Below are 17,881 nucleotides of genomic sequence, written 5' to 3' on the forward strand. Positions count from 1 at the left end.
TATATTCATATTATGGGTCAAAAATTTATATAAGGGTTTAGTGTACAATTAAAAAATATCATTGACATAATTGGTTTATTAATTGGGCAATGATAAAATAAAAGAGATGTAATCTTTTATATACTCTAATAGCTTTGACTCTAGAGCACTCGCGTATCAACCGATCAAAGCTATTTGAAACAAGATTGAAAATTGGGTACTACGTCAAACACTAGATACGTCAAACAGTAGATGCGACAAACGCTAGACAGACAAACAGTAGATGCGTCAAACACTAGACTACGACAAACAGTAGAATTTTCAATTTCGTGACAAACAGTAGAATTTTGAAAGTGCGACAAACATTAGAAGCGACATAAGCTAGAATTTAAACTTAAATAAATATTCATAGATTTTTTTGTTCATAAATACTATATTTAAAATTATTATCAATGCAGTGATCTAAAGGGATAAGATAATGGCCAAAAAATCTATGTACATCTCCAATAGCGTAAATTAGTGGTTGAACATTTTGAACACTCAACTTATTAAACCAACCAATCCAAATTCCTTAAAGTACCAAAAGTTGCATAGCCAATGAATAAGAAAACTTTCTTATAAAACTTTTGACCCCCCCCCCCTGCCCCATTTATTATTTTAGTATTTTTTTAAATAACTTTTTTTTTGGGGGGGGGGGTTTTCTAGGGGCGAAATATCTTGGGGGGCAGTGGCAACCTCCCCCAAAATATTTTTAAACCTACCCGGGACCTTTGAGAAGCTACCCTGTTAAGGAGAACCTGATCGGTTCAGCTGTTAGCGAGATCCTTCAGTACAGACAAACAAACATCCTTTTACTTTATTATAAGAATTAATTCTAGCGTTTGTCGTATCTATTGTTTGTTGCCTTTAAAAAAATCTAGCGTTTGTCATATTCTAGTGTTTGTCGCATTCTAGCGTTTGTCATATCTAGCATATGTCGTGTCTAGGGTTTGTCTGTCTAGCGTTTGTCGCATCTACTGACGTATCTAGGTTTTGACGTAGTACCAAAAATTGATGTAGAGGTTATAAATATCATATGACATAACATTCGAATGGATTTCATATATTTATAGAGATAGAGGAGAAACAATTTGTCTATCTCTCTGTGTGTACAAAAGGATCTTGCTAACCGCTGAACCAATATGGTTCACCTTTACAGTCAAGATTCTCAAAGGTGCTGGGAATGTATTGCTATTTGGGGAAAAGTACCTACAACCTTCAAAGGTTGACTAAACCCCTCCCCCCCCCCCCCCAATCTCAAGGGTCCCTATGGGCGTATCCCCAAGTAAAATGAAATAAAACAATAAAGTTATTGAGCTTTGACAACTAATAGAAAAATTGAGGCTTCCTCAAAGTGCATACTCAAGTACATAAAAAACCTGTCTCCGATTATTTTCAAAATAAGGAGAAAGGTTAGGCCCCGTAGGGTTAAGGCCTCCCTCAGAGTTTTACATACAGAAAAAATAAACCTCCCCCTCTCATTTTAAAGAGATTCTACTCTACTTAAACTTTTTAAAAAATTTAATTAAATAAAATACAAATACTAAAGAAGGTTTTTTAAATGTCAAAAAAATAAACTTGAGTTGCTACTTTTTCATAGTAGATCTTTTTTACTACGTTCCAAAAACTTCCTTTCTGTGTTAAGAGAGGTGTGGTTCCACGGTTCAGGGGAGGGAGGGATGGTGCAGAGTGACAGGGGAGGACTGGGGGTGTGCGGAGGTTTTCCTTGCCCTTGAAAAGCAACTTAGCAAGTATTTTTGCGTCTTTCTCTCTACATCTCCTTCACTTCTCTCTTTCTCTATCTCCTTATTCTTTAATATAATTTTTCCTTCTTAAAAAATGCTTCAGCCCAATTCTAAATATGCCCCTTCTCAATTCCTTTCCCCACCAGGCCTTTATTTGTTATTCTTTTTTTATGGCAGCCTTGCACGTGAAGGCGATAACATTTTTTCATTTAGTTATGTAGTAACAATTTTCACAGTAGTGTGTGTACTATCATAATGTTTTTTGTTGTCAACAAATTTTGAATTTTTCACTGTACATTCTCTGAAATTCAGACTTGCTCTTAGACAAGATTTAGAGTCTATTTTTCATCTAGATTTTTCATTTAGTTGTTTTTAATCATTGAAGCAAGGAGAATGTACAGCTTTTCATCATTTGTTAGGATTTTTATATCATTTGTACGATGTTGTACCCGGATTTGAAAGAATATTTGGTGTGTATAATCTAGATGGATAATAAAATCAGCTGATTTCTGTCCTGTCAGAATCATTAATACGAGGGGTTGGTGATTCGTCCAGTGGCGTTGGGGGAGGCTTTAATAGTGCCGAACAAAACGGTAATAGTAACTATGTAGGTCAAATTTAAAGGAAGGGAGGGGGTGTTTTTAAGAGTGTTGGGGGTTTAGTAAAATACTCCGCCGCAATTAGAAAGAGGGAGTAGCGTGAATATTTTAAATTTAGGGGTAGTTTTGTTATTGTAGTAGAATAGTAGTAGCGAGTACAAACTTACTCTTTTACGTCCGCTATAACATTATTCCCCCCTTATCAAGTTTACCTCCCTTTAATCAAAGCAATCCCTTTTACGTCTAACTTTTAATGACGTCACATTTTGCCTGTTAACCACCCCTCTTCTCCTACCCTCCAACATAAGTATCTACTATCTATCTATATCTTTTGACATCTCCCCCCCCCGCCCCCACTTCCTTTTTTTACTCTTACTCTAAGTTAGCAGACAGTTTATTTCAAATAATCTCAACACAAAGAACTTGCAAAGAGAACAGAATAAAGATAGTTTCTATTTTTAGATCTTTTCTAACATATATGTGATAAAACTTACAGAAAACAATATGATAAAGTGATAAAATCTGCGATATATTTACAAAAATCTTGGAAAAATTGCAAACAAGTCTAAAGCAGCTAAAGAAATGTCGGGCAACAGAAAAATTGGGAAAAGGTTATTTTTTTTAATTTTTGATGCGGTGGAGTGAAGTCCCTACCTAGTGATAGGTTATCCTTTATTTCTTTTCTTATTTTTTAAAATCATCTTTCTTTTTCTCTGTATTAGTTTCTTTCCCTCTCTCTCTCTCTCTCTCTCTCTCTCTCTCTCTCTCTCTCTCTCTCTCTCTCTCTCTCTCTCTCTCTCTCTCTCTCTCTCTCTCTCTCTCTCTCTCTCTCTCTCTCTCTCTCTCTCTCTCTCTCTATCTCTCTCTCTCTCTCTCTCTCTCTCCTTCTTGTCTGTCTCTCTCTCTCTTCAAATGCGAAATTAGGTCAGGGGTAAATTTGCGGAGGGAGGGACTATTTTTGCTGGGCCAGGGGTGAATTTTGCAAGTTGGTTACAGACATATATACATATATCTTAGCAATATATACCAAATATAATATTAAACTTGGATTTTGCCAAAATTTGGCGCTTTTCTGCAGCTCCCAGAGCTGGTGAGGGGTTGGAAAGGGAGGGTTTGTATAGCTGGTGTAGTACATGCTAGCTATGAGCTAGGGACTTGGTATTATAGTTCACTTTTATAGATATAGATTGAGACAGGATTATAAAACCTGTCCTTTCTAGTCTGGTCCAGCAGGATCCTTCCAGGCCTCCAGAAACACAGACAGTCTTTGTTCTGGATATTAATAAAGTTTCAAGTACATGAAGTATACCATGTACTGTTGTCGTGTCTCTAGTGCATACCATGCCAGTTACAAAAGTGACTTCGTACGGTCACATTAAAAAAAATCTATCCAATTTAACTTTATGTTGCATTTTTAACAACCATATGAAAAATTAGAAAAAGGATGTAGGTAAATTCTAAATTCTAAAGATACACATAATTAAACATATTCCTTCTGTGACTTATACATATAAAAATTAGTGATTTTTAAAAAAATTATAGTAAATCATTTATTTTTTTAAATGAAATTTATCTACTCACAGTTTTAAAACTTTAGAAGGTATTATGTTTCCTTAAATAAAAGGTGATTAATTTACATTGCTAAATAAACCAAATGATACAAAGTAGTAAGTAGTGAGATTCTATTATTTGAACTAATTAAACTTGAGTATAAATAAAAGAAATGTCTTGTGAGATAATTGATTTATTGTAATAAGATAAGTGAAGCAGAATACGGCTGCCGTAAGTTATAACCACAGCCAGGGCTTAAATTTAGCGGTTAAATTAAGAATGTTAATTTTATCACAGCTGCATTTTAATTGCGGTATCTGCTTCTGTCAAGCATTTTTTTAAAAAAGTTAGCTATGGAAACAATAAATTAAAGCGAATATTCAGATAAATTTTTGTTTCATAATTATTGTATGTCTGGATTTTCATGCAAAATTTTACACAAAAATTTTATGGTTTTTTCAAGCAGGATGACAAAAAAATTATTTTAAACTTTTTTTATCAAATATATTTTTACCTTTTTTTTGCATTGTTTAGATATGAAAAGTCATATTTCATTTAAATTATAAAGTATATTTTTGCAAATATTTTTTTGGTTTTTGTTACAACCGTTTTTCCATTGTTAAGCATCTAATTTGTTGCATGATATTGTTGCGAGATAGAAATTATTGCAAGTTGGTACAACCAAAAAGCAAATTCAGACGCTTTTTGGAATCAATTTGCGAACATTCATAATTTTGTCAAACATATCTTTGTTCTGAAATTAAACAATTAGTTTGGTTTTGCTTCTTCAGGTTTAATCTAAAACGACAAATAAAAAAAGTTTTGAGTTAGAAAACCTTAAAAAGTTTCAAAAGTTTTTTTGTCTGAATACACTTTTCAAAAAATTTTATACCCTTTTGTTGCTTTATTGAGGCGAAAATGCCTAATTTTTTTCTGTGGCAAAACCTTTATTTTTATATTTGGAAATCCCTGATCGGTCTAAATCACATTTGTATTGTTAGCACATGGGTCTTTAAGATTTTGTGATTTTTTGAATAATTCAGATATTCATAAATTTGGATTATATATTTCTATAATTGGATAAATATAGAATTACTTAACCAGTCTGTGTAAGTTTCAAAGTGTGTGTGTGTGTAATTTTGTGTAATTGTGTGTGTTTGCTTCTTTGTGTCTGTGTGTTATTCTGTGTATATTTGTGTGAATCTATGTGTGTATTCTGGCTATCCCATCCCATAAAATCCCTAGCAACCTCGTGTTGCTAAAGGGCAGACATTTTCCCATTTAGATAGACAACTATTTTCTCATTTCATAAACCCACCCTTCAGTCATACGTTTTTGTCGAACACAGTAAAAGTGTCTGACTGATTATGATGTAACAAAAAAAAAATAGCCAATGAGAGGCCATTATTGACCAATGGTAAAATTTATAGTGGCCTCTCATTGGCTATTTTTTTTGTTACGTCATAATCAGTCAAACACTTTTACTGTGTTCGTCTTTGTCTCCCCTTTTTAACCAAACCGTTTCTTAACAAATTGTTTATAAATATAGTTATTATTTTTTTTATCATCCATTTCATAATTGTTGAACGTGTAGGGTGAAACGTGAAGAAAAGCAGTATATTCCAATTTTGGCAAAGTGGGTTGAAATAAGTGAAATGGAAAATTTTATAACTCTCCGGGTAAAATTGCAAGTTGGCTCAGACTCATACATTTTAAAGCCTTTCAAACAAATACACACAAACTTACAAATACACACACAGATAAGAATAACAAGGATATATATTTCTATAGAAGGCGAAGTAGAAACAAGCAAAAGTTACTAGACATTGTCTTATCTAACGTAGATACGCGTTTATTTCCTTTTCTTCCATAGGGGGGGGGGGGAGCCTAAAACTATCCAAAGAATCTAAAATAGATATCAAATAGCTGGAAGTAATGTTAAAATGGAGAACTTAGTAATCAGTTTAGTGGTTAAAAACTTTTCTACTTTATAAAGTAAGCAATAAGACTCAACTGTATAACTGTTAGAAAAATATATTATTTAATGACATTTTGAAAATAGTTTTCGCATTTAGCAAAATAGTTTAGAATAACTTGCAAGCAGACAGACACTACAGTTATATAGCAGCTTTGCAATCCACAAAAAAAATATATTGCTGTAGGCGAAAAGGATTTTGAGTGACAGAAATTGTAACAAAAACCATTCATAAAATTTTGTACACTTTTCCCCGTCCACAAAGGATATACAAAAATATCTTTTTAAAATTAAACACTTTTCTGCAAACAATAAGTAATGAACTTAATGAAAGATTCTCACAATTATCCATAATTTTAATAATAAATATCCTTCTTTTTCAATTGATCTTTAATAAACAATACACATGTATGTGTGTGTGTTTTGAACAAAGAAACAGTTATTTTTCCCTTACCCCCATATTACATATTTTTAATGCGTTTTATGGCATCCCCTTTAATACATAGCAACGCTTGTTAAATTTATGCGAAGTATTTTTAGAATACTACTAAAAATGCTTTTAGCAAAAGTTGTGAACACTTTTTTACATGTTTGTATATAAAAAAGTAAGCTTTTAACCAACACATATTTGTAGCTGCTTTTTGTTTACACCAAGATATTGTTTAAAACAGCAAGTTGGTCTTTGAACACAAAAAATAAAAAAATTTGACACATTTTTGTTAAAGTAGAAGCTAGTAATTAACTTTTTGTAATGAAACATTTCTAGCAATTTTTAAAAAAGAAAGGGCGGTATTACATAGTTGACTTTGACGATTGTATACTTTTGTTTTTATATAATTTATTTCGAGGTAAACATGAAACAAACTATGAATTTATGTTTTTTTTAAATGTTTATAATTGGTACGGATTACGAATTAAAGAATATAAATCATGTACATTTAAAGTAAGAGATATTATTTTTTTGTTTTAATAGAAACTCAAGAAAATCATTTAGGAAATCAGAATTTAGACCCATATTATTTAAAATTGTTAAAGCAGATTTTACAACAAACAATGATTGAGAGAAACAGTTTAAAATAGTCCATCTTGATAAGCATTCATCTTTACTAATTTTTAATGAGCGAACTTGGGAAATTAGCAATGATCTTTTATGAACTAAAATGAAATTACGCTTCAATCAATGTCCTCCTTCATACCCATATTTGACTGACATACAAATTAATTTATAGAGAAGTACAAGGACAATTGGGTCCACAAGAAGTAAAAAAAATGTTAAAAAGAACAGTAAATTATTAAAATAAAATAACATGTAGCAACCTATTTAATTAATGTTAAGTCGAAAAAAGTGTGAAGTAAAAGTCAATTTTATGGTCAATTCTCATACCATAATTATTGAGTAGTTGCGCTACAAATAATATTGCACTAAGCGTGTCATAAGAACATGAATATCTAATTATCTTTATTATTCATTAAAATATTATTCAACAGATGATTATTATTTCCGTTTCACCTGATAGAATATCTAATTCATCCTTTCACCCTTCCCGTTATAAAACGTCAAGCTTAGCCACATGTAGGGTGTGACTGTACGTCCGGTAGGCAAAACAGATAACTCTGATCACTAAATTATGAATGTTAGAATTATCCTATCTTTATCAAACAATAATAACCAGAATATCAGTATACCCATTTAAAACATATATGTATATCATGTGCTGTTATGGTCCCTGACATTATAGAATCATCCATGAATTTATTGGTGATTCCTTTGTTAATTAGCCATAATGTTAATATTATTTGTAATAATTTATGTTTGTCTTTACCTTAATATTATTTGTCCAACTTCGCTTTTTTGGATTTTTCATCTTTGTTGTTATCAATCTTTCTATTATTTTCTATCCTATCTTTCTTCCTTATCACTTACCTCCCATCCCTTTTGTTTATAATTATTAAATATGATATAAGCCTTGCAGACTAAATCATAATGGCTTTGATTAATGAAAATTGCATGAAAAAACAACAAGGATAATTTTGTTAAAACTTATCTATCTTTTTCGGAACACAGTAACAGTGTCTGACTGATTATGACGTAACAAAAAAAATTAGCCAATGAGAGGCCACTATTAATTTTACCATTGGTCAATAACGGCCTCTCATTGGCTAATTTTTTTTTGTTACATCATAATCAGTCAGACACTATTACTGTGTTCTCTTTTTCGCACATTTTTTCTGAAAAAACAAACAAATTAAAAGTTCATCGAACCCCATGAAGGAGGATTTGAAACTAAAATTAAATTTGTAAAAAACTTGGTGAGTTATGTTTCTTTACAAAATTAGGGATTTTTTAACCAATCTTAAATTTTTCTCCCTCTATCTAAATATGTTAGCGTCTTTTTATTGAAGTGACCAAACCAATATTTATGACCCGACAGAAGCTTACAATTCACTCACTTCATGAATAACAAAGCATTTAAAATTTTTTGTCCTAATTTTCAAAAAGAAGTGAGGAGTTGGGTTGTTTTGTCCATACAGATACAGGCTGCGTATACAAAATTTTCAAATAGAAAAAAATGTTTTTCTCCCTCTTACCCAAGAGGCAAGTGCGCTTTTTCTAAAAACAGTGCATCGTCATAAGAGCCTCCTAACATAGTAAGCTTTATCTTGAAGACCCTATTAGCCCGAGAGGATAAGGTGCTCTTTGTAATAACAAGCTTATAAGATAGTAATTTGTGTTCACTGTGCTCAGATTGGACTTTTCAAGTCCATTTTTCTCGAAAATTGGACTTTTGAAAACCTTCAATGGACTTGAAAAAAAGCAACCTCTCGATGTTCAATGGACTTAAGAAAAATTTTCTCCCCCTTCCCCTTTTTACCCCCTTCTTCCCAAATGGACTTCAAATGGAAGAAATGGATGTAAAATGGACTTCACTCGACCTAGAAAATGGACTTGAGCAAAATTTTCATCTGAGCACACTGTTTGTGTTTCTATTTTCAAATGAGAAGGACGGATTGGTATTTTGTTACTAAATTTCTAGGGTGCATCTTGAAAAGAGTCCACTAAAAATTTTAAGCTGCATTGTTTCTAGTGGGACCCTAATTTATTAGCCCTGAAGGCTAGGGACACTATACTATAATTATAAATAATTATAACAAGGTTACTAACTTTAGATTTCATTTTGTATAGTTAATAGGAAACCCATGTGAGTATGTAATTTCAATATAATAATCTGCTAGGTTACTTGATTGATAACAAATAATTATCATCAGTTTTCTTAACAAATATTTCAGATATCTTATCATAATAACTATTCAGAATTAGATAATACCAAATCATTTTATAATCTTACGTTTTGAAAGTAAAAAATTCCATTCAATAAAAACATAATCCAAAAATATCTCGTTCCTCTCACTTTTTCTTCTTTTTTCGTACTTTCTCTTTCTTTTACATTCTATCTCTCTCTCTCTTTCTCTCTTGGTTATCTATTTGTACTTTTCCGTAACATATATGTTATAATGATTGTGTCGTACTTTCACTGCAGCACTGCCTCGGCCATGCCCCCATCCCTTCTTTTAAGGGAGGACTGATAACCTTCATATGAGGAGGGGGGTTATGTTTACAATAACTTGGCTTGTATTATTCTCCCCCACCCAACCCCCTGGCATACGATTATTTCAGGAATAAGTTTCATTTATATACTCCTCTGATATTAACTTAATCTTTTTTTATCAGCTAATACCACAAAAAGTATCCTTTTCAAAGTAAAATGTTTATTTAAAGTTTTCTAATTTTTTTTGCAATTTTTTTAACATTTATCACAAGCCATGGTAAATATTTTTGAGGGTAGCGGGGGGGAGGGGTGGGTAATTATCATGGGGTGTTAAAATAAGGGAAGTTGTAAGCATAAGAAAAATATTCCATGCAAATGCTAGGGAAGGCCTGGATTCCTATAATCAGCTGATTGTCTGCCAAGTTATTATAAAACTTCCCATTCAATTTAAAATTAAAGACTATCTTATCTTCCACACACATTCATGGACAAAAAAGTTAGGCATGTCTATCTTCTAACCGGGTTCTCTCATTGTGTGTACTTATGTCTTCAATATATATTAGTTTTCTACCCTATGCTCTCTAGAATATAGCTGCTCTTCTGTCTTTCTATCTAATTGTTGATTAACAATATGTATGTATATTCTTCTGATTTTTTGTATGATGATTCCTAAAAATTTTTACCCCCCCCCCCCCAAAAAAAAAAAAAAAAAAAGTTGGACGCCCCTGGAGGCATCCCTTTAATCAAATTCTAAATATGAAAGTATGTTTTTGTTTAGACTTACGAATTAATATTCTGCTTATTAAGTTATGTCTCTCTACAAGAGTTATTGTTAGTTGTCCTTTCTTCTGATTTTAGAGCTCCGCTTTTATGGATGTTATCAATCATTCTTGTTATAAATATGTACCGCAAGGCTAGGGGTGTAGACATTACACCCATGAAAATATAGAGAATAAAGGAAATATTTGAAAGGGGAATATGTATTTATCTAAATTAAGATGCTAAGATCCCATTTATGTATCAAACTAATTTCTTTGTTGTTTTTCTTTGTTTCTAAATCTAATATCTGCTAGGGGATTTTCATATTACTTTCATATGTCTTTATTAAAGATAAAAATTATTTTTAGTTTAAGTTAACTAACTATGGAATTAGCTAGTAGTATATTATCAGAAAAGTTTAGCCTATAACAGATCTATAAAATATAATTTGCTTGTAATTACATCTTAACCAGCATTCAGATATTTGATCTTTTTTGACATGATTAAAATAATTTTATTAAATTTTAAAAAAACATGTAAAAGCAAAGAAAGTTAGCAAATAAAAGTATGTCTGGAAATTTTTTCAATGTTATAATTTTGTTTCCAAGAATAAAAATCTTAATATTTAATTAAAATGAGAAAATATAAACTTCTGATGAATTATCTACCTCAGAAAGTTGAATTAAAATATTTTTCCTGTTTCAGATCAATTATTGGAAGTGTGGTAGCAGTGCAGACTCAGGATGGATTCTGGAGACGAGGATCTGTCGTAGGAATCAGGTACCTGCAATTATATAGTAGCGGCGCAAATAAGCCATCAAATATTCCAGTTTTATTAAAAATTATGTAAAATAAATGTTCAACACGTTTTTAATTATTTTATATATAATTGATATTAAAAAGAAAATCTACACAACAAACAAATACTTGGACATTAATGTGCTTTATTTCAATATTTTTTGTGAGTTACTATAAAGCTATATACTATAGGTATACATATTATGATATATATAATATATGCTTTGTTACATAATTGTTGAAATGTCAGAGGGGTTAAGCCCAAACTTCTTTCTTTTACTCACGTTACCAGTTTATAAATACCAGTCATATACTTGTGTAGTTAAATTTAGATAGTTTCTTTCTTTAATTGGTATTTTTCTTCTTATTTTAGTGAAATTTATATACTAGCCTTCCACCTCTTTAGCCCATACTTTGGCTTATAATGTGAAACACAACTTATGATCATTTGTTGCGAACTTGCAAAGCTAATGATTTTTTTGTTGAAAAAGTGAAAAATTCCATATAAAATATAGAAAATGTGGACAAATTTCTAGTTTTGATTGTATTCTTTCTTATTTTTAGAAATACTGAAGACCGGTTGATGCCTTTTGAAAAAAATTTTGAGGTAATTTAGATTTTTTACATTTCATACATTTTGATGTAAGGAAAGCATTTGGTGAATTTTTTATAAATTTTTTTGCATGACACTAAGTCATTCAAGTGCACAAAGATGTAACGGCAATTTCACACAAATTAACTTGTTGGTCGCTAATACCCCCCTCCCTCTTTTTTGTTTAAATAAGGTAGTGTTGGTTTTTCATATTTTTTACCGTAGACAGATTAGGTTAGGTTATATTGGGTACTAGATATCTTTGCTAGTAAAGTCCCCACAAGGATTAGTCATAGGAATAAAACTAAACCTCCTCCCATAATTTCTATCTATTTCAAAAATAGAAAACTATTTATTTAGATCGAGCTAACTGATGGAAAATTTGGGGACAAATATTTTTGTGAGGATGATATCTATGGACATGGTTTCAATACAAGTATTCCACACAATACTAAATTATTGCCAGGTAGTAGACTTGTTTTATTTATCCTATTAAACCTGGAACCATCAATTTGACATATATATTATTTCTTAATTATTGACAGGTTATGAAGTTGTAATGCTTTATCCAGTATGGCTTCGAAACCGATTAATATATCCACTGGATTAGAATCGGTTCTCAGCCATGCTGAAAAATCATGTATAGCATCGTATTAAAGACAATATTTCACAAATATTATTATTAAAATTATAGAAATACCAGTTTTGTTGAACCGGGTCTTTGGCTGTCGACATTATGCCCATCAATTAATATTACTTTTATAAAGATATGTCTTATGTATAGGTCAGCGTGTATTTGTAACCCACGAAGGTAGAGAAGTGAAAGGACGCATACAATCACATAACACAGAACAGGTATTAAGAAAAAAAATGGTTGTAGTAACAGCAATTTTGAATATTACAAAAAAACATTTTAAACAAAATACATAAAAGGAAATTTATTAACTTGCAAGATTGGAGCGAAGTAGATTAATCTAAATGTTTTATTTTTTCTAAGTGGTATCACATAACTCTAAATAATTTTAACATTTCCTAAAATTATACTATTTTCTCATGTTTTAGGAGTTCCATTGATCCCAATAATAAACATTAATTATTCTAGGATGTGTTAACAGTAGAATTGGAAGGAGAGAAGGTGATCATTAAAACTTTGGAAGAAATTCGTTTACTGGAGTCAAGAAAATCCGCCAGACTTGGAAAATCTGTCCTCGACTTTTCAAAGTAAGTTTTATATGTATAAAAAATAAAGGCGATTAGTAAAAGAGATTTTAATAAAAAAAATTGAACTTTAGTTAAAAAAAGTATTATTATCATTTTTGTTATCTACTATCACAATTTGACGCTATTCTAATAATGGCTTTGATCCTGTTTTAATATAAAAGAGTACCTACCTAAGTTGATAGTGTCATATTTTTAGGTTGGCTGAAATGGGTCATCCCTACCAGAGAATACAGACTGATAATAAAAACAGAAGGAGATTACATTCAATGTCGTCATTTATTGATGCAAAACAGGTAATTTTTATTATTTGTAAGGATAAGTAGCTAGACAATAACAAGCTATATATAATATTAAAGAGCATTAAATTAGATTCTCCACAACAAGGGCATGTCTGATGGAATATTAAATTTATAATCAATACCATAAGCGCGCACAAAGATTTGCCAGCAGCTTGAAAGGGATGAAAAGGGAAAAAAGTACCCTCTGCACCCACCATAACTAATTTTTAAATTATTTTAGGATCTATCAAAAATGCGTAAGCGTCAACAATCCTCCCTTTTACCCTACACCTCCACAATCACCTCAGACCGCATAGACGTGCCGCAGTCCCGCAAACGCCGCACCAGCGAGAGCCTTCTTTCCGACGACGCAGAAAGCGGCTACCTATCATCGGGCGGCAGCAGCACATGGGGTCTAAACGGCAGCTATCCCAACGGTCATATCTTGTCCTCCTCTTTCAAATCACGTGACGAGCTGCGTGATTGCACAGCCGCCATGGTTCTGATGAATCTATCTACAAGTCCACTGCAGCATAGTCTGCACAGTGGGAATGTATCACCGACAGGATCAACCAGCACCCCGCATCCCTCCCCAGTTCCATTTCAAGTGAGAATGGCAGAGGAAGAGGGACCTGCCAGGTAAAATTTTTCAACTGCAATAATAATATCAATTTAGATGAACAGAAGAGTTGTACAAAATGAAAATGATTAAATCGCACCACTAAAATTTTACTTACTTCATTCAAATATTTATAGGATTATTTATAATTTAGAAAGTGCGCCAGATCGGTCGGTGTGATGTTCAAATGTACCTGGCGAGGTTGTCTGGAAATATCAGCTGATCAAAACAAAATGGAGAGACATGTGCGCGGCCATCTTGGACGCAGAGAACCCTTGCCAGGGGAAGAGAGAGATATGGAAGAGGAATTCTATTATACTGAAATTGAATTGGATGTTAATATTTTGAATCAGGTAAATTCAATTACAAAAACCAAGAACTTTGAAACAACTAACTAAATTTTATAAACAAAAGTAAACTCCAGTAAATTTATTTGAGTTAATACTTTCTAATTAACTTTCACGGACGAACAAGCAACCATATCCTAATCTTCGAGTAGCTGTGATATATTTGTAATTATGGTATATATTATACAATAAAAAAGCACAAACAAATCACCATTCTGTTTTAGGACACTGAAACTCAAGACATACTTGATGCAGATTTTGTTATTGATACTTCAGAACATTCAGATTCTACCGACACAGATTCACTAGAAGAAAAACAAAGTATGATCATTTTTCAAACTAAGACAGTTAACAAATTTTGATAATTTTTAGCATTCTTGCAGAAATAGTACATTTTGTCTCAATAATTGTCAATTTTTTAATGTTAAGTTTAATGAAATAATTTTGCTATTGTTTTTTAGTATATTTTTATTTAATTTTTAGGTTATATTGTTATTGATACAACCTCAGCAGCACCAAGACCTACAAAATCCCCAAAATTAGAATTCTCGCCGCAAGGAAGAACAGAGAAGAGAACCATCTTTCCTGGAGAAAGTTTACTAGCTACCTCAGCCCCTCCCTCACTATCATTTATCCCCGAGAATCAGATATTCAGATCCAAGTCAGCTGCTGTAGATCATAAAAATATCGTCTTCCATAAACAGCAACCACATCCAAATATATCGGAACATTTTGACATGGTAAAGTTACCACCTCCTTCTACCTCACCTATTCTGCTGGTGTCCTCTCCCTCCTCCCCCACATCATATACCTCAGTAATCTCGCCTACTCAGATGATGACAACTACCTCTGCTGCCTGGAACCCCAAGAAGCTAATATCAATCATCCCGAAGCCTGAGAATGTGTTGGGTAACCAACCCTTCATATTTAGTCCCCCCAATCAAGTGTCTGGAATAGCTCGCAGTGATAAGAAATGCAGAAAGGTAAAAATTATAGTTTTAAGCGCAGATGCTCTATAAATAAGGTCGTTCGTATGTTCATATGTAAAAGTGATTTTTAAGAAATAATAAATACTTGCCAATGTTAATTATCTGTCGAACTTTATATTTTTTAATAATACCTTAAGATTTATTTATATGTTATTACTATAAATAGCTTACTTTTGATTTAGTGATAACTTAATTTCAGTTGTACGGCTTGGAGCAGAAAGATTTGTGGTGTACTCAGTGCAAATGGAAAAAGGCCTGTGCAAGGTTTAACTAAAATTAAACAATTCCATCTCATTTTAAAGCTTTAGAGCAAATCAGAATCTTAATCAAACATTGGAAATTTTGTTATACTCAAACTTTTTTCTAAAGTGAAGTTAATAATAAAATGGCATTAAAGCCTTTGCTTGTATCCATTTATGCATAATATTTACTCTGTCTTTCTTGTTTTCAAGTCATAGTTATATATATTTGTTATTTAATGTTAAAACATGTTCATATATTTGCTTAATTTGTTTATTTTAATGATTATATGTCTAGCTGCTTATCTTTATGTTATACATTCCTACATCACAGTGTCCTTCTTTTTAAGTGGTTTACTAAAGAAATACAAAAACCATTACACATTTTAGTCACAAACTTTATCTAAGTCACAACTTTGTTGTGTATTAGATTTTGAATATACAAAAATGTTCATAGATCTAACCTAATTAATGCAACTTGACTTCTCTAAATAATGTGATAGTTTATCTTTTAAGTTCACTGTGATTTTATTTTTATTATGTAATAATATAAAATGTCCAAATAATTTATAAATTTTAACTTCTGTACACTTGACAATTTTCTTGAATTTTATATCAATGATTTTATTTTAAACTGCCAAGACAAAGAATTAATTTTGTTGCCTTTTAAATCTGCTTGTTTTGCTTTCAATTAAAGCAATCCTTTTAAATACTTGTTGATTTAATGTTACTCGATATTAATTAAAAGTGCTGAACAATTAAAAAAGCTGTATATATGCTTCAATTGTTTGATCCTGCCATTTTTAGATGCACAAAAGTATGCTTTACATTTATGAAACCACAAAAAAAGGCATTTTATCACATTCAATATAATCAAAAAATACAATATCAATTTCCTGACTGTTAAAAAGTACCTTTTATATCAAACTTTATATTAAACTGGTCAAAATAAGAGTTTATTAAGCTTTTAAAAAATTTATAAATTTGAACATGCAATGCATGTATGCCTGCCTATGTTTTAAGCATAGTTTTACGTGTAAATAGAGGAAAATAAACTTTTGAAAAGAAAGATTATTGCCTCTTCTTACATATTATTACCTGTTACAATAACTTGAATCCTGAGACATTTTTATATTTTAAATAGAACCTGTTTTCTACCTTTAGTAGTGTAAAAGTAAATGTAAAATCTTAGTAGTCCAAAATATTTTGATTATTTTAAGTATTCTTACTATTTGTATTTGTTAACACTTTGAAAAAAGAAAACTGTACAAAAATTACCTCAGCGAAAATGTAAATTATCATTCTTGTTTAAATTTACATAAATATTTTTTATGGAGTTCAAATGCTGTTTAGTGATTCACACCAAGCTTTTTTTATATTCAAACAAATTAAATATTTTTATAAAGTGGGGAGATACGAGGCTAGGTATATTTTAGTTATATACTCACGGCTTGCCGCTTAAGAAAGCCTAAAAATAATCCTGGGAGCATTTTAATAGAAAGAGCACGCATAAAACAGATTGCGCTTTCTGACATCTTAGATCTTAGCTATTTAAGATTATGTGTAAACTTAGGCAGTGGGCCCTGGGGACAGCAGATACAGGAAAAAATACATATTACCTAAACTCGTATTTTTCACTTTATTCAAAATATAAACACTTTCTTGGAGAGATTTATAGTGATAAAATAAGATATTTATAATTTATACAATGTATTCATAGATATAGATTATATATATTTAAAATTTATAATACTTTTACATCTATATTATAGTTCTACCCTGCAAAGATATTTGAGCTTTGTAAAGATTATTCATTTTTTCTGAAAATAAAGTTGTTTCATTAATAAATCTTATTTAATTTCTAAGGGGTTTGTGAAAAGAACTCAAAGGGTGGTTTCCATTCTCACAGTTTTATCGACTGCTTTGCTAAGATTAAGAAATATAATTTTACAAGATTAGTTGTCATGAAAGAAAAAAAGTTTCTGCTATGTACAAAAGACATACAAACCACATGAAAAAATTTCCACGAATAATAAAAAATCATTATACTAATAACTGCCATGCCTATATTAACGATAAGAGCTGTAAGTCACGTAAGGTCGTAAAAAAAAGTTTGGTACTGGTCAACTCACAAGAGGTGATGCTCAGATCAGTGTAAAATATATTGCAGAGGACTGTCGTGAGAAATTGCAGCCGTGTAAATAGACCGTTTGAACAAGGGACAAATTGAGTTATTGAGAAGTCTTGCTTATAAAAACAAAAATAACAATATCCATAAAAGCGAAGCTCTGTAAGGTACCATTAACACTAGTAGAGTGTCAGAACTGAATAAGCAGAATAGTAATGCACAAGTCTAAGCACAATTGTAAGCTTGTTGCAAATCTTCTTAAATACAGGATACTGTTTGAGAACATGATTATAGAGATGCTTAAAACATTGTACCTTGTTGTAATAGGAATCGATATTTCAAAATCAAACGAAGAAGATAATTATAACATACAAAAATTTAGTGCCAAAAAAGTAAATGTTTTCAAGGGACGTACGGACTTTCTAGTAACGATGATAGAGTTGCTGCGCTTCCTTAAGCGTACCTTAGTGGATTA

General features: G+C 31.3%; 1 protein-coding gene across 1 annotated transcript; it reads left to right on the forward strand.

Annotated features, from left to right (window-relative positions):
• The first annotated feature begins 2,752 nt into the window (after window positions 1-2,752).
• Window positions 2,753-17,126, forward strand: LOC145322236 (zinc finger protein 395-like). Its single transcript, XM_080164099.1, has 12 exons — window positions 2,753-2,973; window positions 10,901-10,975; window positions 11,558-11,600; window positions 11,946-12,051; window positions 12,370-12,440; window positions 12,688-12,806; window positions 13,003-13,099; window positions 13,326-13,723; window positions 13,858-14,056; window positions 14,275-14,371; window positions 14,534-15,033; window positions 15,239-17,126. The coding sequence occupies exons 1-12, from the start codon at window positions 2,945-2,947 to the stop codon at window positions 15,311-15,313; spliced, it is 1,809 nt and encodes a 602-aa protein (XP_080020225.1). The 5' UTR covers window positions 2,753-2,944; the 3' UTR covers window positions 15,314-17,126.
• Window positions 17,127-17,881: the final 755 nt, after the last annotated feature.

The sequence above is a fragment of the Acartia tonsa genome, chromosome 6 (genome assembly GCF_053477335.1).
Source record: "Acartia tonsa isolate MP-2025a chromosome 6, ASM5347733v1, whole genome shotgun sequence".
In the NCBI taxonomy this organism is placed as follows: Eukaryota; Metazoa; Arthropoda; class Copepoda; order Calanoida; family Acartiidae; genus Acartia; species Acartia tonsa.

Excerpts from the sequence above, each read along its gene's own strand:
- LOC145322236 (XM_080164099.1), top strand. The coding sequence starts at position 2,945 with ATGTCGGGCAACAGAAAAATTGGGAAAAG. Across the intron at positions 11,601-11,945 it reads CTTTTGAAAAAAATTTTGAG|ATCGAGCTAACTGATGGAAA; the intron begins GTAATTTAGATT and ends CTATTTATTTAG. Across the intron at positions 13,100-13,325 it reads CATTTATTGATGCAAAACAG|GATCTATCAAAAATGCGTAA; the intron begins GTAATTTTTATT and ends AAATTATTTTAG.